This window comes from Sceloporus occidentalis, unplaced genomic scaffold (genome assembly GCF_023333645.1).
Source record: "Sceloporus occidentalis isolate IW3139 unplaced genomic scaffold, rSceOcc1.0.p SCAF_1, whole genome shotgun sequence".
NCBI lineage: Eukaryota > Metazoa > Chordata > Lepidosauria > Squamata > Phrynosomatidae > Sceloporus > Sceloporus occidentalis.
In genome coordinates, this window is record NW_028316981.1 from 292,708,897 (window position 1) to 292,735,807 (window position 26,911).

The 26,911-nt window shown below is 39.7% G+C and overlaps 1 protein-coding gene and 1 long non-coding RNA gene across 2 annotated transcripts in view; one reads left to right on the forward strand and one right to left on the reverse strand.

The window, feature by feature from the left end:
• The window catches only part of CCDC152 (coiled-coil domain containing 152), a 26,379-nt gene extending 9,150 nt beyond the window's left edge, over positions 1-17,229 (reverse strand). Inside the window, exons 1-4 of the mRNA XM_089496088.1 lie at positions 16,986-17,229; positions 9,840-9,926; positions 6,709-6,814; positions 1,279-1,347 (exon numbers count right to left, since the gene is read on the reverse strand). Of these exons, the coding sequence (XP_089352214.1) occupies positions 1,279-1,347; positions 6,709-6,814; positions 9,840-9,902 (238 nt within the window). The 5' untranslated portion in view covers positions 9,903-9,926; positions 16,986-17,229. The remainder of the gene's footprint in view (positions 1-1,278; positions 1,348-6,708; positions 6,815-9,839; positions 9,927-16,985) is intronic.
• LOC149324074 (uncharacterized) overlaps positions 1-26,911 on the forward strand; it is a 40,967-nt gene that overhangs the window by 4,895 nt on the left and 9,161 nt on the right. The window contains exon 3 of the long non-coding RNA XR_016277810.1: positions 9,728-9,775. This is a non-coding gene — a long non-coding RNA (uncharacterized LOC149324074). The remainder of the gene's footprint in view (positions 1-9,727; positions 9,776-26,911) is intronic.

The window sequence follows — 26,911 nt, forward strand, 5'->3', positions numbered from 1 at the left end:
GGCAACAAAAAAATAAAACAAAGAGATCTTTCCTACAAGATCTGAGAAATTAAAGAGAAATTCAATTGAGAATAGGGATGTTAAAAGTTATATGACTAACAGGGGAACACGTGATTGGGTCAAAATAAAAAGTCAATGGAATTAATACAGTTGGCCTTCTGTATCCACAGATCCAACTATCCACAGTTTGAAAATATTTTAAAAATAGATAAATTCCAAAAACCAAACCTTGATTTCACCATTTTATATAAGGGACACCATTTCATTATGATATTGTATGTAATGGGTTTTGAACATCCATAGATTTTGGTATCCATAGGGGTCCTGGAACCAAACCCCAGCTGACATCAAGAACCCACTGTATATAAAAGAGATGAAATGGTGGCAGATTCCTTCAAGGAAGACACATTTGAAGACAAACTCACAATCTTAAAATCTGAAGTAAAAAAAAGTTCTCAATGCACTTACAAGACAAAAAGAGAAATCAGAGATGCTAGAGTAGTTTATTAAAGCCCACGTTTATGAATTTTTTTCAGAAGACTACTTGTTTTGCATATTTTTGTATTACATGGATAAATATATGCTTAATGTTTTACTACCTGTGTCCTGAAAACTAGATTGATTCTAAGGCTGACATATTTGATCTCATGTGATGTTTTTGACAGGTACATAAAAGGGAGTATGCTACAGCTCTCCAATAACCAGTAGGTGGTAGCAGTGCCTTTATACAGCTCAGAAAAATCACAACTCAGTGAAGGGGAACAGCAAAGGAGCAAACTTTAGGAGGAAAGGATGTCATCATGGGGCTATTTTGGAAAACATGAAGGAAAATGGGTCTCTGTGGAACAGTGATGCAGATCCAAGACACATTGCAGCAATAATCCAGTTTGAGACCGCTTTAACTGCCCTGGCTCAATGCTAGTGAGTTCTGGGAACTGCAGTTTTGTGAAACATTTAGACTTCTCTGTCAGAGAGCTCTGGTACCACAATAAACTACGATTTCCAGAATTCCCTAGCACTGAGGCAAGGCAATCAAAGTGGTCTCAAACTGCATTATTTCTGCAGTGTGTTTTGGACCTCAGCCACTTGTACAAGGCCTTGGAAAAAGGTCTTAGATAGGTAACATTTTTTTCTTTTTGTTGGGAGCTCTATTAACATCGGGAACTGTACGCCAAATTTTATGCTCCGGACCACAACAGCAACTTTTAATCCCGATATATTTAGAATTTATCATTCCACTAACAGTCCAATGGGCAAAACACATTTCTATTTCATTACCTCGCAAATTACACTGGTTTTCTATAGTGTGCTGGAGACCTTTAATCACAGTCTGAAGTGCAGCACATTCTTTTAAAAAGAAAAAAAGAAACAGAAATTAGGATGCTTTTTATTATGGCAATTATGATATTAACAACTATTAAAACTATACCTCTTTAGGAATAAATAGTTCTTATTCTGGTGCAGTGAACATTTCTAAAATTTTGCAGATACAAATAATTTCAAACATTATTTTTCCCATTATAAACATTGCCAATTACTTAAGAATAGGGCAAAAAAGTACTTTGAAAGGTGTGCTTGTGTTTCAAAGTAATTGCAGTTACTACTAGTGAGCACTAGATGGATACTAGATAGTATCTCCACTTTTCCTTCCAGATCATCAGTTAACACATGTCAAATATTGCTTTGCATAAGATGAATCAAGCAGCAGGACACATCAGAGGTGTCTGCATAAGAAGTCATCCTACGGTACTAACATTAAAGAGCCCATCATTCCCTCTCTTCCTTCTGCTGGTTGCATTGCAATGAATCTAGCAAATCATATGAAGAGAATATATGTTTCTCATGAAATATCTGATGAAAAATTCTGGGGACCTGTTCTTCCTTAGCATCCCTACACCACATAAATTGTGTTAGATTTGGCCCTGTATAACGTTGACCTGGGAGAGTATGGAGTTTATGGTTGAACATATGAAATATTAGTTAAGTCCATTTTTTTTAATTTTGGAGGAGATAAAGCAGAACTGTACTCTTGTGCTACCCTTATTATTTGTGTGGCTTAACCAGTTCATTTTCTAGCAGGGCTGGCACCTACAGTGATATTTTTGGACAACTATTCAAACAGTAGGGCTTCTGCAGAGTCATCTGCAAACTGAAGCCCTGCGGCACCAAATGGTTAGGTGTGCCAACTTCTACATTTACCACAGGGCCTTAATATACCATTCTCTATGGGAGATGTTAATGAGAGATCAGCTAGCTAGTTCTGTTGGGAGACTTGTTCCTATCAGTGCCACTACTACTAGTTAAATCCTGGTTCATGGAAAGGATTGTTCTGATTATTCTTTTGCTTGCTTGCATCCAGTTATTTGACAGAGGACTCCTCTAGCTTGCTGCTATAACAGGGGTAGGCAACCTTTTTGAGCCGGGGGCCAGGTTGCTGTCCCTCGGACAACTGGGGGGCCGAAGCCGGGGGTGGAGCCGCACACGGGGGGTGGAGCTTCCACCCTCTGGGGCGGAGCTGCATACCAGGGTGGAGCTTCCACTATCTGGGGGTGGAGCCACATGTCAGGGGCGGAGTTTCCACCCTCCGGGGGCGGAGCCGCATAATAATAATATTTGCAAGAAGCTACTAGGGCCGGCAATGCCATAACACGGGAAAAATGCATGCACACTGTCTCAACCTAGAAAAGAGCAAGCAAGTCCATAGTGGGGGGATTTTGCAAAGAGAATACCAAAAGATAACAACAACAACAATAATAGCAATATTTGCAAGAATGGAAGCGACTAGGCAAGGCCACAAAACAGCAAAAAATGCATGCCACTGTCTCAACCCAGAAAAGAGCAAGCAAGTCCATGTGGGGGGATTTTGCAAAGACAATACCAAAGGATAACAACAACAATAATAATAGCAGACAGCCGCATCGGGCCTCGCAGAGGCCTGGTGCTGCTGCTGGAGCCCCCTTTCAGGGCTCCGGAGGCCGCATCGGGCCTCCTAATGGGCGCTGCCATTTTGCCCTTCAAAATGGCGGCGAAGTCTCGTGCGACCTTTATGGTCGCGCAAGACTTCACTGCCATTTTGAAGGGCAAAATGGCGGCCGGAGCGGCCGAAATCGGCGGCGATTTCGGCGGCAGGAGGGACCAGGGGCCGGCAGAAAGGTGCCCGTGGCCCGCATCCGGCCCACGGGCCGGAGGTTGCCGACCCCTGTGCTATAACAAGGATGAATGTGAACCTCCTTTGCCTAATCCGGAAATGTAGAAACATACCGATGCATTCTGCTTGACTAGTCATACTCTGTCTCTGTGCTTATGTACCATTGCCTTTCTCTGTTGGCAAAGCCTCCACATTGCTGGAATGATTGGCCTAATATATCATTATTCCATTTCTAAAAGTCTATGATTTGCAAGCATTTGTTCTACTTTGCTCTGAAATTTGAAAGACACTACATAGTTTGTAAATTGTTTTTTCTCCACAGTACAGTTCTCAACAGTTCTGTACATTTACACATTACTACAACAGAATTAACATTCATTTTACTAAAAGATATAATCCAGGTACAGACCTTCACGTATTGTACTGTGAAACAAAAACTTGAAGTAGAAAATAGCCCATTCCTTTAGAAACATATATTACACTAGGTCTACAATTCTGTATACATGTTATTTGACAGTAAATTGTGTGGAACTCACTGTAGTTTTTCTTACTCTTTGGAATGTTTTTAAGCTTTGTAAACACCAGCTGTTTCATATGGGTTTAATTCTCTGTTTGTCTTTATATTCAGAATTGTGTACTGCTGTTTTAGAATTATATTCTTTTCTTTTCTGTTCATAAATTGTTTTATTATATGTTCTATATTGCACAGAGAATGCTATTATAAGGACTCTAATACATTTAATAAATAAATATGTTCAAGTAAGGCTGAATAGAACAGGTCAGCATGGTGCAGTGCATGTTTGACTACACTTTTGGAGATCAGGTTTAGTCTGTTTAGTCATGGAAATGCACTAGGTGACCTTGGGCAAGTCCAACACAAAGGAAGACAATGACAAAATCCCCTCTGAACAAATCTTGTCAAGACAATCCCATGATAGGTTTGCTTTAGGATTGCCCTAAACTGAAAATTAGACTTCAAGGCATACAACAACCAGAAGGCTCAATAAAATCAGACTGAATGACAGAAACAAAAAACAGTTCAGAGGTTATCTACTGAGCCATATTATCAGGCTTCTGGATATCTGTCTACTTCTGGACTTATAATCTATTTTTCAAAAAAGCATTGAAGCAAACAAAATATTAAAACCAAATATATATAACCCACTGCTGTTGCTGTGTGCCTTCAAGTTGTTCCGATTTATGGCAACCCTAAGGTGAAGCTATCACTAGGTTTTCTTGACAAGATTTGTTCAGAGGGGCTTTGCCATTACTAGCCACACATTAAACATTAAGGAAAAATACTAACCAATGGAATTTAACAATAGAGAAAGTAACAGAAACCAATGCAAACTTCATTATACTTGGAGACTGAACGCCTGATTTAATTGTTTCAAGTGACCTCTGTTTCACCAGTGCAGAATTTACTTCTGATACCACCATGTGCAGCAAGTAGTTGAGAGAAAGTGGACCAGACTACTAGATACTGCAGTTGGAGAAGCACCATGTTGCCACACCATTGCCTTATACACAGAGTTCGTGCAGCGTGGAGGTATGGGGAGAAAGTAGGCCTGTGACTAAAGAGTTCAGAGATTACACTATGACCTTGTCAATAACCAGAAGGGTTTCTAATTGTCTATTGCAAGAAGGAATACAGTAAGATGCCCCTCATCTTAGCTGCAGAAACCTTCTTCCCTTCCCATTGTTTCAAATTCCAGGTCATGTTGGACTATTGTGGTAAAGAGGAGAATACCATCATTACCCAAGGAGACCTACTGAGGCATCCCCATAATAACACTAGCAATGGAAGATCTAATTGCCATTAATCCACATAATCATTGGCTCAGTTTTAAGTTCCTGCAGTGGCTTCCCAAACAATCGTATATACTCAACTATAAGGCGACCTTCTATATAAGTTGAGAGCAGGTTTGGGGGCCAAAATTACGAATTTTGATATGGCCTGTGGATAAGCCGAAGGTAAAACTTAGGGGCATGTAACAAAGGATCAAAAAGATGAAGCAAAGGAAAACATTGCCAAAGAACTTTAAAATTTCAGCAGCATAACTGTTTGTGCTCACCCTAAAGGCTGGATGGGTAAGAGAAAGAAGAGGGGGATCAGTGCTCCCAGGACAGATTAAACTCTTGTCTTTCATCAGGGGATGGTTCCTTTTTAAATAAGCGGTAAAGTTAAGTACCTAGAGTACTTACATTAACCCATACATAAGTCAACTCAGTTTTTTTGGTCAATTTTTTGACTAAAATTTCTAGGCTTATACATGAGTATATACAGAAATTAATCTGCTTCTTTCCCTTGGTCATCTTTTCCTTTTTAAAAGCTTTTCATTCTAAACTTGAGAGCACACCCTCTGTCTTGATTTAGGTGCAGCACAGTTTAATGTAGGCAGTACATGTATACATCAGCTGAGAGTCTACATTTAGTGGATTAGATTAATACTCTCTCCATGCCCAGTTCCCCAGTTTTCAAGGCCCAGGTGAGACCACTGTGGCTGCTCCTTCCCAGTGGGGAGGACAGGGAGAAGGAGAGGCAACTGAAAAAAAGGAAGATTTGGACTCATGAGGAAAGAAATGAGGGTGTGCTCCTTGATGAACAAAGACTAGCTGCTGCTTCTTCCTCTGAATTGCCTCCTCCTGGCTTCACACCAGTAAGCAACAGTAATAGCCCCTTCCAAGGGATTGACTGCTGCTGTGGAAGGGAAGGTTTTGGACAGATGCACTAAAAGCAAGAGGAAATATTATAGCACAATAAACACCAAACAAATTTATTATGGCTAGAGCTTAGAGATAACATGTTACAGATTTATAAAAAAAGTATTGCTTTGGAATTGGTTTCTTTACAGCAGTTGTGAGCGATTGTCAATGCAGTCCCTCCTTGCCGCCTCCAGTAACAATGCTCTGAAATATACCTTCTTCTAGGAAAGAGAACAGAAAGTTTTCCTTATTTCCTTCTCTCTGCTTCCCAACTGATCTTTATTTCTGCTTTAAAATGTCTTTTTAAAATAAAAAATCTTTAAAAACATATAGAAAATACAAGTTGCCATATCTTCATATTGATTTATTACAAGCACAAGGGAAGCTTCTTAGAAGTTCTAATTCTCTTTATGCTGTAGAGAGTTCTTTTGCATGAGTGCTTTAACAATTCCCAGCACTTATAGCCAATTCTGTAAGCCTTGTGCTTATAGGTGTGGCTTGTATATTATTTTGTTTTTGTTTTTTAAGACAGGAAAAATGTTAAAAAATCAATGTCAGTTGAAGGGGGACCTATATTCCCCATTGAGCTCAGAAGGAGGACTCGGGGCAAGCAGAGACCCTCATAAGTGTGGGCTGAGACAGTGCATAATGAAAGAGGTGGTAATGAGCAATGCATTGAATTCACAACACATAATCAAAAACAACAGCACTATCTACTGATTTGGTGGGCTGAGTAACAAATGCAATATATTTCTTTTCCCCTGGGAAGGTTTATTATGGCACAAGCTTCTGTGGCCAGAAGCCCATTTAATTAGAAGTTATAGTCATTAAAAATATGCCCAAGAAATGCTTACCTTCTTTAGCTGATTCTTCCTTCGACTGGCTCATTGTCAGTAACTTGTGTGTTTTGTCCAACTGTAGTGTCAGAAGATTATTTTTTCCATGGAGTTCTGATATTTTCTGTAGAATAATGTTTAAATTTCAAATGAATGCATTTGTTTGATATTTTCTACCAAATTAGTAGTTATTGAGTAACTTAGTTATTTTAATGGAATAACTAAAAAAACCTTTGACGATAAAAGTAAATAATATTCAGGCCATAATGGCTGGGATCCCACATTGTGGAAATGTAGAATAAATTTATGCTCATGGAGTTACACAATGGTGGCACTAGGTGTGAACATTCACAGTGGTGCCACATGTACAAATTGTCATCTATAATCTTGACTCAAATATGACCAAATACACCTAAAGTGTCCAATTGGTTCTGTTTGTGAAAAATTTGCACATGTATAAGAGACTAATAGCATTCTGACCGATAAATCAGAGATGTGAGAACAGATCCACTTGGATTTATCCCAGAGCAATCATTGAAAGATTTAATACAGAACAATAAGCTAATGTACTTCTATTTAAGGTGTCAGTGGGCAAAGTGGGATTTCATATGCTCATAACAATATTTTTGAATAATTTTAAAATGTTATTTAGCAAGCAACCTTCTTGAAAATTACTGTGAAATGGATTAAGAGCAATTCATTTAGTTCATTTCCACTTAAGGGAGTGGGCAAAGTTCAAGTGTCTAGATACTGTTGCACTACAATTTCCACCATGCCTTACCATTCACTATGCTGGAAAAAACTGATGGGATTTGTAGTGCAACAACTTTTTGAGGGCCTTGTTTTCCCCAGCTGCTGCTAAAGTGGAAGTATATTCTCATAAGTAGATTGTTCTTCAGTCAATTAGCAATCATATCTACTAAATATTTTTTAAATAATTGTAAAATTATTGATAAGAACATACAAAACATTTTATGGTTTTTTTTTGGCCTATTTAACCAAAGGGAGCATAAACGTTTTGACCCTGAGAGTCTTAGGTGGGGTGATGAGTGTGGCACCCCTCACACACAATGTTCCCTTGCATATGCACATATCTCAGTACACAGAATCGGGAGGTTTAAACCTTCTTCACATCTCACTAGTAACTACAGATTGCTGTGGGAAGAAAACATTCCCCCTCCCTTCCAGTAGTTTCTGTGAAGATCTCTGTGCTAGCTGTGGAGCATCAAGTAACACAGGTCCCAGCAGGAAAAACTTGGTGGCATCCCTCTATCTTTAGGGGCCACAAAGAGAGTGGCCAAGGGCTGCAGGATCTGCCCTCCTGATCTAAATTAATTTTGTCTGCCATGACAATCAGCTCTCCTGTGTTTCAGACAGAGATCTTGCCCAGCTTTGTCACTGCATATCAAATTGAAATGATCCACTGTGTGTACCAAATATGTCCTGCTACCAATGACCTCCATCCTCACTAGTTTAATTGTAGTCACTGAAGCACAGTTCAACCAAGATGGTCTTTGCTGTTGTTGTTTTGTGCCTTCAAGTCATTTCTGATGTATGGTGACCCTAAGGTGAAGCTATCATGGGGCTTTCTTGGCAAGTTTCTTCTGAGGGAGTTTGCCATTGCCATCCTCTGAGACTACAAGAGTGTGACCTGCACAAGGTCACCCAATGGGTTTCATGGCCCAGTGAGGAGTTGAATCCTGATCTCCAGAGTCATAATCCAACACTCAAACAATTGTGCCACACTGGTCTTAGTTCCAAATATTGATAGACCTTTAAGTAAGATGCACACACTGCCCCACTCCTGTTCCTATACCTCACTTACTGCTGTTTCCTTTTCTCTTTTAACCCAATTTATACAATAGCCTAGAGGAAGAGTTCAAGGCAAACAAAGGAAGGCTCACTTTCTCCACACTTTTGCCAGTGTCTTACATGCTTGGAAAGGGGCAAGTGGATTAAAAATGGCAGAATGGAGTTTATCGCACGGGGGGAAATGTGGAGTTTAAACAGTGATTAACCCATGAAAATCATGCAACTGACATTAAAACATGATTAAAATGAGATTAACACAAGAGCCATTATCCTGTGAATGACCAGGGAATAACCAGGTAATAAACAGCAAAAAGTCATTCACAGGAAAATCCTGTGAATGATTTACTGCTGTTTCTTGCCTGGTTAATCACGGGATAATGGCACTTCAATCACATTTCATCTTGATTAGCACAATTGCAGGATTATCACAGGTCAGTCACAGGATAATAGCACTTTGAACACAATGTCATGCAAAAACCATTAGTGCAATTGTGGTTAATCACAGGTTAATCACTGTTTATACTTCCAATTGTCCCTCATGTGATAAACTCCTAAGAGCATCTACAAGGCCAAGAATCTCCAGGGAATGTTAGTGTGCCATCAAGAGGTTTAATGGTGCTTCCAGGAACTACTCCATTTTAAGAGGAAAGGAATGAAAAACACTTTTGGGTTCTGATGGAAAGGACCTGCAAAACCATGAATTTGTTAAGTTGAAGAAACCCAGTCTTTCCTGTAACAGGAATTCTTGTTTTCCACAAGGCCTATTTGTCTTGACATGATTAGGATTCAATATGTTTGTCTATATCCAGTCCTGTAATGGAACCAGACACAATGGGAATTGGGGGAGAGAGTGTGAAATGGCATGAGAAAGAAGAAATATTGCTGAGGACATGGCATGCCAGAGTAAATCATAAAACAGAAAAAAATTGTTAAATCTCAAGAACAAAAAAACTGCTTTTAATATCTTTAGATCATTCGTTTCCACTGTCCCTTTGGTGAACAAGAAGTCTTACAGCACAATCCTCTGCTTTTTTAATTCAGAGGTAAAGTCATATTGTATTCAGTGGAATACACTTCTAGACAAAGTAAGCAGGCATATGATTGCAATGTAAGACATGCATTTTATTGTTGTATCATTAGCAATGCCTGAATGTACTACTGATTTTGTACTTTCATTTGTTTAGTGTAGTCTTTCATTTTGTAATTATTTCATTGTAATCCATAGGACGAATTGGTTTTGTGGCAAGGAGGTGTACACAAAGTTAATAAATGGGTGAGTACATTGGACTAGAAATGAAATGATACAGCCCATAGTTGTACTGTATATATACCCTTACCATTTCTATGTGTGAGAAGTCCTCTAAAAGCTTATCAAGATTCACCAGACTGTTTTTCTTCATGTCTAGTTTGCTGCAAGATTACTCCTGTATATTAAAGAGAAAAATATTTTAAAATTTGGACATCTTAGGTATAAAATCACAGAGTTGGAAGAGATTGAAAGGGCCTCCTATTATGCAAGAATATGCAACTAAAGCATTCCCAATAGATGGCCGTTTGTGAAGACACACCCAGCTAAAGATGGTGGCAGATTTGGGTGTGCAACGCCGGTACCCTGGTGAGATCAAACTCTTCTACCCAAAAAGGCACTGATGCTGAATGTAATGTTCAAAAAGGGGGAAGTTTAATTTAAAGAACAAAGGTAAAGAGTTTTCTCCTCCCCAGCTCTAGATAACTTGAAATAAAAGATACTTTACAGTTTGGCTTTCAGCAATCTTCAGGGTGTCATCTCTCTGGGTTTGATCTTGGTTTGATATCCTCACTCAATGGAGCTGGTGCAGGGTCTTTCAGCTCCTGATTTCTTTGACTTGTTTGATGTAGGTAACTAATATGGCTAACTTGTTCCTGGTAACTAAAATGGCTAACGTGTAAGAAATGCCCTTTCCAGCTGCCTGGGCCTGTTTGCCACCAAAAGACAGCTCTCTGCAAGCTCACAGCAAAGACTGCGTCAAACTAACAGCCTCTAGCTAAAATACAGCAGGCTGGGAAGGGGCAAACCAAACCTGGAAAAATGCAGGGGATCCTACAGCTCCTCCCACAACTAATACAATGAACATTTCCTATACTAAAACACACTATGGCCTGAACTAATAAAAAGAGAAATGCAGGGGAAGATTCAAACAGTCCTGGCTGGACATCACACCATTCAACCTTTGCTTAAAGAAGGAGAATGCACCATCTTCTGAGGCAATGCATGTCATCATTGAATAGCTCATATCCAATTACACTGGATATGTTCTTCCTAATGATTATGTGGAATCCCTTTTCTTGTAACTTGAATCCATTGGTTTGTGTTCTGGGGCTTGTCTACACCAGGGAAAACACCAAACTCATCCTGAAGCTGGTGCTGAGTGGCAGTCCTCAGGACATACATCTACCTCCAGAGAGATACTGTGCTTTTTGGCCCTTAACCTGATTTGGCTCCAAACAAAGCAAGATTGTGGGAAAAGCCTGGTGATCTCCAAGCCTCAGAGTTACTCTGGGTTCATTTTGCATGAGGACAGCTGGAACAGGTCGATTCAACCCAATTCATTGTCTAGGAAAAGGGAATGGCTTGTTTTCAGAGCTGCTGCTGCCACTTTCTCACACAGGCAGGAGCTCTGTGTAAAGCTTGCTTCACATGCCATTGCTTTTGCTAAGGAGAAAAATGGGCGCCCAGATATGTGATCAACTGGGAGTCTGGGCACCTGTTTCTATCCTTAGCAAAAGTGATGCCACTCTGAGCAGGCTTTATGGAGATCTCTTGTCTGCATGGAAGCAGCCATTCTGAAAATAGGCTGTCGCCAGCACTTCCTCATGGTCAGAAGCTCCCTGTGAGAGCCTGCCTAGCATGCTGTTGCTTCTGTTGTGGTCAGGATTGATCATATGGTGAGATACCCCATTCTGACTTCAACAAAAGCAATGGTGCACTAAGAAGGCTCTTGGAGGAAGCTGCTTGCAGGTGCCCATTTTTCTCCTTAGCAAAAGCAATGGTGTGTGAGTCAAGCTTTATACGGAGCTCCTGCATGTGAGAAAGTGGCAGCAGTGAGGCTGTAGTGGTGGTGGCGGCAGTGGCAACTAGCTAGGGGGGCTGATGCTGTGTTAGGCCAGCCAGCCTGTGCACATAATGGCATGGTGTTGCACCCGATTCAGTCTGGTGTGTATGGTACAGTGCATGTAGTTGCCACTGTGGTCGGTCCTGGACCAGTCCAGGGTGTAATGCTCAACTGGCCTCAGATTAAGTGGCTAGTGTAGACACATCCCTAGTCTCTTGAGCAGCAGAAAACAAGCTCATTCCATCATCTACATGATTTCCAGGTATTTAAATATGACTGTCATATCACCTCTCAATCTTCCCTTCTCCTAGCTAAACATACCCAGCTCCCTAGGCCATCTTTCATAGGGCTTGGTTTCCAGAACTTTTACCACCTTGGTTAACCTCCACCAAACATGTTCCAGCTTCTCAATATTGTAATTGTCCTGCCTGACCCCCAATTAACTCATGATATCAAACCTCCATAAAAGTCACATAGCTTCAATCTGTTTCCCAAGCCAAGATAGTAGTATCTCACAGAGATCCAGAGGGCTTAGCCAGGGAGTATTGCAAACATGTAAGCAGAGAGATGCATTCTTTGAAGTGTAAATCAATTATGGGATCAGCAATGGGAAAGAGGTGTCTGGCATCCAGTATCTAGCAGAAACACGAGCATCAAAAGGACAGGTCATATGGATTTGCCACCGCTTTGTGTACCATATTGTGTGTTTTATGACCCAGTTGGTTACAGGGGTGTTTATTCTTTCTTCCCATTAAAATTTACATCTCTAGAATACCCAAGAATCTGTCCAAAGTGAAAAGGTATAAGAAGGAGTGGGTTGCTCTTTGTTTCAGTTCCTTTTCAGATCTACTGTTATTAAGCCTTGTGCTATATTTGTGCATTACATTTTCCCTATGTAAATGTAGTGCCTTATCTCTGTTGACATTAATTTTGTTAGTTTTGGCCCAGCTCTCCAATTGATTCAGGTAATTTTCAACCCTTATACTGTCTTCCAGGGTAATAGCTTCCCCTTCTAATTTCTAGTCTTTGCTCATTAACATAGTTTGAAGAAATTTCCAGAGGTATAAATCAGAGCACACATTCTCCAGTTATTACAAAGAAGTCATATAGACAACACTGGAAACAATGTAAGAGAGATATGCATTCTTCAGTCTATACAAATGTTATGAGTGTTTCCATACACTCAAGGCCAGACCAAGACTTTTTACAGCCTGTGGCAGAACATCAAATGGTGCCTCCTACTTAGCCAAGTTCAAGGTACATAGTGCTCATAGCAGCTAAGTTATTTTGGCTGATGAGGCATTAAATCCCACAAGCACCTTCTTCTTGCCCAGGCAATGCAATAATAACTACGGTAACTAAATAGCTAACAATTTCCTACCATGTCATAATACTAAAAATCTATTGCTTAACTTAAAGCATCTGTCCCTTTTTGTCTAAAGGTAAGGTTAACCCACACCACTGAAGTGCCCTGAGTCCTGACAACACACTGTGTTCCGTTGAGGTTCTTCCCATGTAAATAGGTATAGAATTTTATATCATATATCACCAAAATATTTAAAAAATATTAATATTAACAATTTATGAGTTTGTAAAAATCTAGCTTAAATAGCTAACTTTACATAAGGTCACACTGTTTGTATTTGAAGCTTTTCCCAGCTAAGCCTACTGGATGTACTTAGTCAAATTACTAATTTTCTGTCTTTATACAATAAGAATTACAGTAGTGCATCTAAGGTTGCATCCACAATGCAGAATTAATCCACCTTGACCCCATGTTAACTGCCATGGCTCAGTGCTATGGAATTCTGGGAGCTGTAGTTTTGTGAGATATTTATCCTTCCCAGTTAGAGACCTCTGGTGACACAACAAACCACAATTCACAGAATTTCATAGCATTGAGCCATTGCAAGTAAAGTGCTGCCAAACCTGATTATTTCTGCAGTGCAGATGCAGCCAATGTGTTTCCAGAATAAGTAAACTGAAAATGATATGCCAGCTACGTGGTATTTACATGTGGGCTTTATTTTAGTTGTTAGATGGAAGGGCATTCCTATGTAGGAAAAATGTAAAGAGCTAAGCAGATTTTGAGGATTCCCTGAAACTAGAGGTTGGAAACATGATGTGCAAAACTGACAGCATGCAAAACTTACAGCACTATATAAATAAACACTAATAATAATAATAATGGAATCATCTAATTAAAAATAATAGCAATTGTAAGTTGCTCTGAGAGCCTTTAAGACCGAAGAATGGGGTATAAATACTTTAAATAAATAAATAAATAAAGTTGATGATGGTATGGGTGGCATACCAGATATTGTTGAACTCATGCTCCCAGCACCTCTCACAATTGGGAGCTGCAAACCAACAGAATTTTTTGGGGGGGTCACATGTTTCTCACTACCGCCTTACATTGTGCATATGATTTATTATGCAGAATTTGACATGTTTTATAATGCTTGCCACAAGAATTTATAGTTGCAAAACCAAGATAGGCTTTTGCGATTGTTACTTACTTTGGCATAAGTTCCATGACCACAAGCAGTCTTGTTTTGTCAACCAATAGATGTTTAAGTTTTTAAGGAACTAGAGATCTGCATTGTTTGTGGAGAAATGTATTATTGATTCTGCATAGGGTTTCACTTTACAAAGCATGTTGTTATTCTTATCTAATTTAAATTGCTCTTTAATACCAGACAAAGCTACCCAAGAGAAACGGAAAACATATCTTGCCTGGACTAGGTTTCTGTTATGTCTACAAAAATATTCTTCCTTGAGCAACACCTTAAAAACAATTTGTATTGTTTTTATAAATTGTGAACAGACCAATAAGTTAACATCTTTTTGTGTCTAGATCAGGTCAGATGGGAGGTATAAAGCCTTATTGCATGAAAAGAGAAAGTGGAAATGGAGCTAGAGCCTTTCTCTGTGTCATACAGCATGATCTTGTAGTGCTTCAATTCTCTTCCCAGTCATAAAAGCATATCTTTTGTTGGACTGATTTATCCAGCTAGACAAAAGATGGACTTTTCAAACTCTCTCCCATGGAAAGAAAACTAAAGTGCTACAACATCATGCGGTAGTGCAAAGAGAAAGGCACTACTCCCCGGCTCCGTTTCTGCTTTATTTTCTTGTGTGATAAATTTCATAGTGCACTATATTTTGTAGTGCCCATTATACAATTTAATACCATATTACACTTCTTATTCCTTCTCATGCATTTTGAAAATATCAGTGAGATGATTTCAAAATAAGATAGCTGCTATAGACAAGCTAGTCACTCACAGGGTTGTTTGTTGTTGTGTGCTTTCAAGTTGTTTCTGACTTACAGAAACGGTAAGGTGAACTTATCATAGCAAGATTTTTTTCAGAGGGGGTTTGCTCTGAGGCTGAGAGAGTATGACTTGGTCAAGTGGGGATTTGAACCCTGGTCTCCCAGAGTCCTAGTGCAATACTTAAACCATTATACCCTTCTGAGAAAATAGCTCTTTTTTTCTGTGTGTGTGTGTGTGTGTGTGTGTGTGTGTGTATATATATATATATATATATATATATATGCAAAAAAGAACTATTTTTCTCATTCATAACGTTAAACTGCCAGAAGCCATTAAAAACTTAAATAAATAGTTGTAAATACTCTCTCATACACACACACACACAATTAGTATTTCTGAATTTTTTTCATGTAAAACTTTTTGGATCAATACCCTGCCCCTATTGCTATAAGGAAAACAGCCACATGAAATGTAATTTGGCTGCCTGTTTTAAACTAATCCCTTTAGCAGCAGTTTTAGGTGGTGATCATGTTTATCTGTAGCCAAGAATGATATAATCTGGCCAGTTTCTCTCTCTTAGCCTAACCAACCTCACTGGGTTGACATGAGGCTAAAATTGCGTGTTTGTGAGTGTGTGTGTGTAGTACTGAGTCTGTGATAGTGTGAGGGTTTGATACCCCCCCTCTCTCACAGCTCTTCCTTTGGCTGAGTTAGCCCCCCCCCCCTCCTTTCTCTCTTCTCCCCATTTTCCTTTTCTCAGCTTCAGTATACAAGAATAATGATAAGCAAGCTTTGGTATTAATGCTTAGTAGTATATAAAAGTTAATATGTTCATCTAAAAATATATGCAATTTAGAAGGGGCCTTTTCAGGGGAGTATGGAATGTATGAGACTTTCAAGGTTGTAGGCTCTTCCAGAGAACAAAGAAGCCTCATAGTAGACTGATAAGGAAAGTCTGGTTATAGAAACGAAAGTTACCTTCTGTTTGTTGGAATGTCAAAATGCTATAAAAGCTTTGCTCCCTGTTTTGGTCGGGGACACAGCTTGGTGAAGGATTCCCTGTGTTGTTGCATGCAAATAAAGGCCATCTTGGATCAACTGGACCTCGTTTGTTTGTTTCTCCTGTTTTGGTACCTTAACAATAGGAAGGATGAGAGACTAGCATATTTAAGAAGGTAATGATTTTCCAGCCCCTAATTTTTATACAGCAGAGTCAGTGTGGCATAGTAGTTTGAGTGTTGGACTATGGTCCAAGACACACTGCAGAAATAATCCAGTTTGAGACCTCTTTAGCTGTCCTGGCCCAATGCTAGGGAATTCTGGGAACTGTAGTTTTGTGAGACATTTAGCCGTCTCTGTCAGAGAGCCCTGGTGCCACAATAAACTACAGTTCCCAGGATTCCTTAGCATTGAGTGACAGCAATTAAAGTGGTCTCAAACTGGATTATTTCTGCAGTGTGTGTTTTGGATTTATGACTCTGGAGAGCAGGGTTCAATTCCCAGCTTGGTCATGAAACCCACTGGGTGACCTTGGGAAGTCACACTCTCTCAGCCTCAGGGAAGGCAATGGCAAAATCTTACCAAGAAAACCCCATGATAGGTTTGCCATAGGGTTGCCATAACTCAGAAATGACTTGAAGGCACACTAAAACAAGGATCTCTACATGTCAATTGTCTGTTACAAACAGAGAGCAGGCCAGACTGGTATTTTCTAGTCAGATTTCAATCCAAATTCTCAAGAGAATATCCATTATTTAGAAGATATTTTGGAGCCACTGTGTATCTGCTGGATGTATGAAAGGCAACAAGGCTGATAGATTGGGGCTGCATCTGCATTGCAGAATTAATGCAGTGTGACAATGCTTTAACTGCCACGGCTTAATGCTATGGCATTCTGGGACTAGTAGTTTCGTGAGATTTGCCTTTTGTAGTTTGAGATTTGTTGTTTTGTGAGGTGAGTCTTCCCTCTCACAAGGATGGAGCAGTGGCATCAAACTGTATTAATTATCCAGTGTGGCAGCAGCCACATAGAGAAGGACACAAAACTGAAGAGGGATTGGCTTTGGGCCTTTTAACAAGTGCAGAGGAAGATGTTTTAGTGCCATTGCTTTACCTCATGAACAGAATTTTATCAGTCATTTTTGTTTTCTGTTCATAATCTTCTGTGTTTCTCCCTCACTTTTCTTTCAAAAATAAAAACCTGTCAAGGACGAAAAGACAGAATAGCTGCAAAACACTTTTTAACTGGTAATGGGCTCCACCTGGGATCACTTTGTGCCTGCATTACCGTGTGGTTACACACAGATCATTAACCGAAATAGAAAACCAGATACAGGAGGAGCTAGTAGAATTAAGCTGCTGTCTGCAGTTCTTACTTCCTGAGACTATTCTCCTTTTGTAAAGGAAATTTTCTCTTATCCTCACTGAATGGCTCCTAAGAGAAATTTCCCACAAAGTGAAAACCCTGCTGCCTCTATTTCATTGCTGAATTGCTGGGCCCAAAAGGAGGGAAAACTTTTGCCTCAGAAACCCACAGAAAGGACGTTATCAGACAAGAGAAATTGGAAGTATAATCCAATGGCAATCCAAATGCAATGATGGGGTTTAACGTTATTGCGTGATAGACTACCACACGCAATTTTGGGCAATGGGAAGTCAGTCCAAACGCAATCATGGGGTTTCACGTTATTGCGTGAGAGGTGATCACATGCAATTTCGGGCAATGGCAAGCTATTTTTGGGCAATGGGAAGCCAGTTTGAATGCAATTCGAATTCACGTAAATTTGCTGAACTAGTGTATTCATGTGAATGCGTTCTGGCCCCACTTTCTTTTCATTCGAAATTAAGAGAAATTCCTCCCATGTGATAAGCTCCAAAGAGTTAATGGTACACATGCAACACACACATGTGGCATGGGAAGTTAGAGTTTATCACATTAGGGAGATCCCTCTGAAAAACGGGATTTAAACTAGATTTAAATTTTAAAAAACCCACAAATGCGGGAAGTTTATCAGACAACATTAAAGTGAAACAACGCAAAGTTAAACCGGAGGTAAAGCAGAGAAAAACGGCAGCTTTTTACTTTCGGAACTTCCCTTTTTTCTCTGCTTTACCTCTGGTTTAACTTCACGTTATTTCACTTTGGGGGTCATAATTTATGTGTGATACATTGTCAGAGGCTTAGGTAAGTGAGGTATGCTTGTATTTATTGCACACACTCTGCTGCAACCTGACATTGCAAGTCTGCCTTTCTCCAGGCTCCCTTTACCATGCTGCCAGTGCAATGCTACTAAAAACATCTCTAGACAGAGGACAAGGAGAGAAAAGTGAACTAAGCAAGCTTAGAATGACTTTCTAAAAAGGAGCTTCATTATCAGGGGCTTTAATAACTGAGGTATGCGTGTGCTGAGGTCCAAAAGACACTGCAGAAATAATCCAGTTTGAGACCACTTTAGCTGCCTTGGCTCAGTGCTAGGGAATTCTGGGAACTGTAGTTTTGTGAGATATTTAGTCTTCCCTGCCAGAGAGCTCTGGTGCCACAATAAACTACAGTTCCCAGGGTTCCCCAGCACTGAGCCAGGGCAGTTAAAGTGGTCTCAAACTGGATGATTTCTGCAGTGTCTTTTGGACCTGAGTTATGCCTGTATCAGGATTATCTGTGGATGTGAGTAACCGTTTAGTACAGGGTGATCAGATATTTTAACCGCAGAGGAGGACCAGGCACCACAAAATGTAGGCTATTTGAGGAAAATGTAGGACGTGACAAAATAAAATCTAAAAACACTTAAAGATAAATTCCTGCTTCTTAGTCATACTTCAAGTGGAGGACATTTTGGAATTCCCCCTGGACAGAAAGTTGAAATGGAGGGCATGACCTGGAAAAGGAGGACCTTTGGTCACCCTGATCTAGTAGAGACATTAAGCTCCGTGCATTTTCCACAGGGAATATAGTTATTAAAGTTACAAGTGAAAATAATAGTGAAATCAGTGGCTACCACTTTATAATTCTTCAATTTCTTCTTCTCCTTCTTCTTGAATTGCTCCTTCACAAATGCTGTCACTTGAATTGATTTGTGATCTTTCCAAGGTCATCCATTTTCTCCTGCTGTTGCTATAGAAGATTATGCAAGCAAAGCGATGGCTTTGGTACGTAACACCCTCAGATATATCTGTACAAAGAGCAGTGTTACACAAGCAGATTACGACAATAAAACAGCTGAAATCTAATGAACAGTCCCAACGGATGTAGACCTGTTGGAATCGATGGGAATATTTTGTATAAGTTCCATTGATGCAACTTTCTAGGGACTAACAGTTGGATTCAGGCTAGTAACAATAATGATTGTAGTACAGTCAAAGGGCAATGCCAAATGAATGAATGCTTCCTGAGGCTAAGTACCGTGGCAAAAAATGTGTCAAGCATAAATCAAGAGGTAGGGAGGACAAATAACTCTCCCATTTAAGAAGTAATGTGAATTGGAAAGACTTGTGGAGTACAGTGAGTTCAATGTCCTTGTGAATGCTAAGGACTTTGGGCAGGTACCACCAGACAAATGACTAGCTTGAATCAGAGGGACCCCTGCTCAGGTCAAAAGGACTTGCCAAGGGTCATTAACACAATTTCATGAAGCGCTTGTGGACAGAGGACTTCTAGCATCGCCAGTCAAGACATTGGGCAGCTGTTCCATCTTCCCTTTCTTTAAAAAACGGCTTCAGTCCTTCACATGGAGACTTAGGCTGTTGCCACACTGCATAGTTAATGCAGTTTGACACTGCTTTAATTGCCAGGGCTCCATCCTATGGACTTGACGTTTGTTGCGGCACTAGAGCTCTCTGAGAGAGAAGGCTAATTATCTCACCCAACTACAGATCCCAGAATTCCATAGCACTGAGGCATGGCAGTTAAAGTGGTGTCAAGATGCATTAATTCTGCAGTATAGTTGCGCCCAGAGAGAAGTATACAGATCAAAAGTTTGGGTGTTTTCTCAAATGGTTAAGTGAATCACTTTGCAGAAGAGTTGTTATACAATGGATCTTTGTCCACAATTTGTAAAGTCCTTGGTACTCTTTTTAAAACTCCAAGACCAGTAATTTCCCTTTTGAAACTCTTGCTTACAACTAACAATTGAATGTTTATTGCTTGGTAAAGCAGCAGAAAAAAAAAAACTTTTGACATGTTCAAGGTTATTTAACTGAATGAAGATCAAACTGGATTAACTCTGCAGTGTAGATGCAGCCATGAGATGTAGCCATGATAGTCTCTTGCCGAACCCACACCGACAAGTGTCCAGGTATTTTTCTATAGTTACATGGACAGCAATAAGCATCCACAGAATCCTCTGGATTTTCCTACAGATGGTGCCATTGCTCTGCATTTATGAGCTTGTAGCTATAGGAAAATAGCTTCCTATTTTCCCTCAGTGAAGCAATGGCTGGGTTAGGGGGGCTACAGCTGAGAAAAGATGGGTTTGGAGGGATCTAGGTCATTGCATGGTTGGTGAATTTCAACCCCCACCATGATAAGTTTAAAAAGTGAGTTGTGACTGCATACATCTGATAAGTCACAAACAGGATACCAGTGAAGATAATGAGAAAACACAAATATAAGACAAGATGGATTGGCTGTTGCTGTTGTGTGCCTTCAAGGTTGTTTCTGACTTACAGTGACCCTAAGGTTTTCTTGGCAAGATTTGTACAGAGGAGGTTTGGCATTGCATTTCCCTGAGGAAGGGAGCATGGGATTTGCCCAACGTCACCCAGTGGGTTTCATGGTCGAGCAGGGAATTAAACCCTGGTCTCTGGTGTTGTAGTCCAACACTCAAACCACTATGCCATGCTGGCTCTTGGCCTTCCTATAAAATTCCATGGATACGGTAGGATGATTGCATAATAAAAGCCTCACCTGGAAGGCCCTCCAGATTCTACTTCTACCTTTTCTCCTTTAAGTACTGCATGTGGTACTTTGAGACCGCTTGCTGTGTAGTGTTTTCTCAACAGTTTAGGATACCAGAGCTGGAAATATCCTTGAACTGTCTATAGAAGGAAGATCAACCAGTTAGTCTTTTGTTGAAAGAGGCTGCTGCCACACTGCAGAATTAATGCAGTATGGTACCATGGCTCCATCCTATGAAATCTTGGGACTTGTAGTTTGGTGTGGCACCAGAGCTGCCTGACAGAGCAGGCTAAATATCGCAGCAAACTATGAATCCCAGAATCCCAAAGCATTGAGCCATGGCAGTTAAAGTGGTGTCAAGCTGCATTAATTCTGCAGTGTAGATGCAACCAGAGAGAGGTGTACAGGTCAAAAGTTTGGTTCTTTTTCTCAAATTTGCAGAAGAGTTGTTATACAATGGATCTTTGTCAGCAACCTGTAAGGCCCTCCTTTTGAAACAGTTGCTTACAAGCCAACAATTGAATCTTTATTGCTTGGTCATAGTAAATGGCAGCAGCAGAAAAATAAACAAACCCTTTGACACGTTCAAGTTACTTAATTGAATGAATTGCAGGGAACCAGCTTAATAGTTACTTAACTGTGGGTTTAAAGAGAGGAAAAGCATATGGCTCACTGGTTCTTTACAGTGCTTAACAAGAATGGCTTTTTTGGCTTGAGATGTTGTCTGCCAGAACCTCACCTAGGGACAGGCCAAGGTGCATAGCTGGCAAAGGCTCTTGGCTGTGGCTCAAAACATATTGCCAACCTATCACAAATGAAAATATGGGGACACTTATGGCACCCCTATTTTGATATCTCGGGTTCTGCCCCAGATTTGTGTCCTTTTTATTTAGACAGGCCTTTAAAAATAACTAAGTAGGTCTAAATGACTAATATTTAAAAATATTTATTAGGTAGTGGTTTACAATGTATTCATGACTTTTAAAAATCAATGTATACTTTTGTATGTATAATTAATTGTGTTTTGTGAGACACTTGAATATGCTGCAAGCTGCCTTCCAATCATCCTTGGGAGAAAGCAGGAAATAATTATCCCTGTGCTTTGAAAAAAAAAAATAGAAGAAGACTGGTCTTGTGTCAGAAAGTATAGAAGAGGGTAAATAAATAAATAAATAAGAAGAAGAACGGGGGGGGGGGGGAATCTGAATGCTAATATACTAAGTTCCATTGCAACACTGTTTATATTGTTTATATTGATGTCTAATATAATGTAGAGAATCCCACTGCAAGGTATTAGGCCAAAAGAAATATATTTGTACATAAAATTCATTATACTATACAGAAAATGAAATATGCTGGTAATGAAAGGTTAGGGAAGTTATCTCGGAAGAAAAGTTAGGGAAGTTATCTTGGAAGCACAGATGATATTTTAGTCAATATTACACAGAAACGATATTATATGTAATTCTTTTTGTACTTTAGTAGTTCTGTATGTTTCCATGTTTCTGTTTGTTTTTAGAATACACAGACTATGTATATCCTTCATAGTCTGTTTAGTTACCGTAGGTGTGTTTGTCTGACTTGTTTGACTTCTTTATGTATAACCCATAATTTCAATAAAGAAAAAAAAATATCCTTGTGCTTTGCTGTCCAGCAACCAGCATAACATCTGTAACAGGGAAGCCTACTGAGGGTAATTCTCAAGCTTAGGTCCCACTAATATTTGGGACTTCAGCTCCCAGAATTCCTGATCATTGCCTGTTCTGATGGAGATTTCTGGGAAATAAAGTTGAAAACATCTGAGAAGCACTCATATAGAAGTCTTGTCACAAGGTTCCCATTATGTATGTTCTTATCTATCTATCTATCTATCTATCTATCTATCTATCTATCTATCTATCTATCTATCCATCCATCCATCCATATATGTATATATTTGCACACATGCACACACACACAACTGTCATCGGAGGATGCAGTGGTTGTAATGAGGCCAACTAGCACAGGCCTACTCTCTTTCTTCACTGATCTTCACTGTTGTTCTTGTTGCTGTTTGCCTTCAAGTCAGTTTTTACTTACGGTGGCCCTAAGGCCAACCTATCCTGGAGTTTTCTTGACAAGGTTTGTTCAGAGGAAGTTTGCCATTGCCATCCTAAGGCTGAGAGAGTGTGACTTGCCCAAGAGTCACCCAGCAGGTTTGATGGCTTAGATAGGAATCAAACCCTTATCTCCAGAGTCGTAGTCCAACACTCAAACTACTATGCCACACTGGGACCTACTGGTTGTAGGTGATAGTAAATGAACTCTGAAATATCTTGTTGAGATTAGGTGTGGGTGGCTAGCATACAATCTGGTATCAGTAGTTAAAAATTGATATGGCCAGTTACACATAACCTAAGCCTTGTTGCTCATATATATGCATTTAAGCACATGTGAACCATTCCTGGAAGGAGGATTGGTGAAGTTAGTGGTGTTTTTTTCTATGTAGGATTATCCTGCAGGTTATTTGACAACGTCCAGCCACAAAAGCCCTTGTTACTGTAAAATGTAGGAATAACCTTATTGGATAAAATCATGTAACTACCCTAGCATTCAACAGTGGCCAAGCAAATGCATTTGAGAAGTGAATAAGATATTCATTCTGCCCTTTTGGTCTAGTGCATCTAGTATCCAGAGATACAATAATTCTCACTATGGAGGTTCCATTTTGATATCATGTGTGACAACAAATGGTTGACTTGTCCTCCATGACTTTGATTCTTCATTAACCCAAAAACCAGAAGTAATGAATATTTTGTAGAAAAATTAATTACCCTCTGTAGCTGAATATTGTCTCCAGCCCTGACAAGCTACTTGGCAGCACTAATAGGCTTCCTATGGCTTGCTGTGTATGTCCAACCGTCTCAAATGCTCAAAGTGTCAGTTTTGAGTTGTATGGTGAAATCTCATAAATGGCTTTTGGCTTTTAAATTTTTTTGCAAGATCCAATCTGTCATCTTTGATGTCTTTGGCAGGTTGGCATATAATTATGGGCCAATTTGCTCATCTAGGAGTACATTTGTTTCTCATAATGATGATTCCATCTGTACAACTTGGAATTAAATTAGTCCTTAGAATTGAATTAGTCATATTTGGGGATTCAACTAAGCACTGTCCATCTGAATATGATTAAAATGTAATGTGGACACCTGCCAGAGGGTGTCAGGGGAAGCACTGGAAGTAGGGCAAGCTAAATAGCCCAGCACTGCACATGAACCATAAGCATCTGCACATTGGCACTCTCTGTGTACACAGCAGACACTTCTACAGCAGATGTTAGCTCTGGGAGGGTATTATTTAAAAAAACAAACAACAAACTCAAATTCAACCAAATGGGTCAGTTGAAACTCCAAAATGTCCTGACTGTTTAAACAAAGTTTTATTTAAAATATGCCTTTAACATCAGAGAACAACTGCAAAGAACCTTATGGCGTGATAAAGAATAAAAAACTTTATTTGGCACAAGCTTTCATGAACTGGATTATGAGAAACAACTGCAGCCCACTTTATCAAATGCTGCCTCCTCAGCTGCGTTATTTTTCTAAGCAGGTTAATGCCTGTAACATCCCCAAAAGTTAGCCTTTTAGATTGCTTTCATCAAGAATTTATTAACTGTGTCCACTCTTACTCTTTGATCAGCAATTCTGAGAATAGCAGTAAACTCTCCATGTAGTCCTACGGTATCTACCTAGGTGAATCTATCACACAAAATAAAACACCAAATAGTCTGTCATTTTATTTAACAAATCTCGTAACGCACAATTCTCTACCCATAAGGAAGCTAGGAGCAAAAAAGTGCTCCTCTAACTTCATTCACATAAATATTATATTCTATTACATGAATTAGCATTGCTCAAAATGATTACTACAATTTCTGTATAGGGCATCTTTGTCTTATGGAGTTCTAGAAGTATTGCCTCCAAACCTCTTTTTATATTACAAAACTAGTCACACATTATTTTGGATTCTGGACCTTTCTTTTAACTGTATTTTTAATAGCTGTTGTTAAGCAGGAGTACAGGATATTTTTGCCTGATTATATAATAATTGTTTAGTTGGATATACTGTTTTTGTTACATTTTTATAAGGGGTTGCTTTCACTCTCTGGGTATAGGGCAGCCGTACATAATGTGCAGTGCTGAGTCTAACCCAATGTTATGAATGTGTTTGGCCTCATATACATAACCTGCTATGGTCAGGTTATCCCAGTTTAGGAAAAGCCATTCCTGGCAGACCAGGGGAAGCTAAGCTCAGGGACTCCAGGCCAGAGGACAACTGGATTTCTAGTGACAGAGTTGATTCCAGTGGTACTCCCAAGATATGAACCTGCTCTTTTTGGGGGAAACCACCCCATCTTGAACCCTGGACCAATGATCCAAATAACAGTGGGGATTCAACACCAGTTTAATGGGTTCACTGCATTCCACCCAGTCCACTGTGAAGTGCCTGCAAACTTAATTAAAGCCGCTCTGATAGCCTTTAGGGCTGAAGGGCGGGGTATAAATGAATAAATAAACAAATAAAAAATTCTGATGGAATAGAGGATAGAACGGAACTCTTGTGGTACCTCACCAATTGATAGCCATGGGGCTGAACAGAAATCCCCCCAATACCATATTGTATAGGATATAGGGATTGTATAGCAGGATATAGGTAAGGGCTGTATCACCACAATACAGTTTTTTCTATTCACAAGTCACAGATCCAGTCGAATAACATACAATAGTCGGGGTAGCAAAAGCTACTGAGATCCAGGAGGATTGACACAGCAGCTTCCACCATTTCTCTCTTGGAGTAGACCATGAGTTTGTTGTGGCACCAGAGCTCTCTGAGAGAGAAGACTAAGCCATTTTATAGCTCTACAAATCCCAGAATTCCATACCATTGAGCCATGGCAGTTAAAGTGATGTTGAACTGCATTACTTCTGCACTGTAGATGCAGCCATAGCTTGCCATAGAAAGGTCATCTCAACCAAGCTTCTATTCTAAAGGAAATGCTGTTGCATTTCAAGAAAATCCAAGTATTTTGGCACCAACAGAGGCTTCCCATGAATGAAAACGGGAGTTCTGTAAAGAGGATTCTTGTCTCTACTGTGACAGGGAGATAAAAATGCAAACTCATTTGATCACATCCCATGTTTCCAAGGCTGTTCAATCTTTTCCAAGGCTTTTGTTGTTTGCAGACAAATAGGACATGTACATCGAACCCATTCACATAATTCCTGACATGGAAAATTTTGGGGGAGACTTCTCTAGTGTTGTCTCATCCATGACCACAATGGAGTAGGAGTGAAGGGCTGAAGCAAGTTTTCTCAGATCCAAAACACATTGGGGAAATAATCCAGTTTGAGACTGCTTTAACTGCCCTGGCTCAAAGCTAGGAACATTTGGGAATAGTAGTTTTGTGAGACATTTAGCTTTCTCTGACAAAGGGTTCTGGTGCCACAATAAACTACAGTTCTCAAGCTTCCCTAGCACTGAGCCAGGACAGTTAAAGAGGTCTCGAACTGGATTATTTCTGCAGTGTGTTTTGGACCTCAGTTTCCAAAAGTAGGTGTGGCACGGTTGTACCACTTGAAATGTATTGGGTTATACCTGTCATGTTGCCCACTAAGATCTGTGTGTATAGCACATTAATGACATTTGGTTAATGGTGACTTGTCAAACAATAAAAAACAGATTGAACTTGGATGTGTTTTCAGCCTTTGTACAATAAAGTATGCAATAATGTCATGATAGATTGAAGAAAATAAATTTATTAAACTTTGAGGAGGAAATGAGAACACTGACATAAAGCAAGTTAAATATAAACAGAAAGACACAAATCTCCATACTGTGGTATAATGGTTTGTGTAACCAGTGAAGTACCAAATGACATTCTGAGATTGATTGAGGTATTTAACTAGTTTTTGGTGATTGAAACACTCTGTCAAGAGAAATGTAGCAAAATACTCCCTTGCCCCAAGAGAGACTTACATAGCTTTAATGGCATTAGTGCCTAAAACTACAGAAGGCAGCTGTTAGGGGGAAAAATGTAACAGCAACTTAGCAAAGTAATATACATCATCTTAAAAATATAAACCAGGTACAGAATTTCCCAGTTTTAA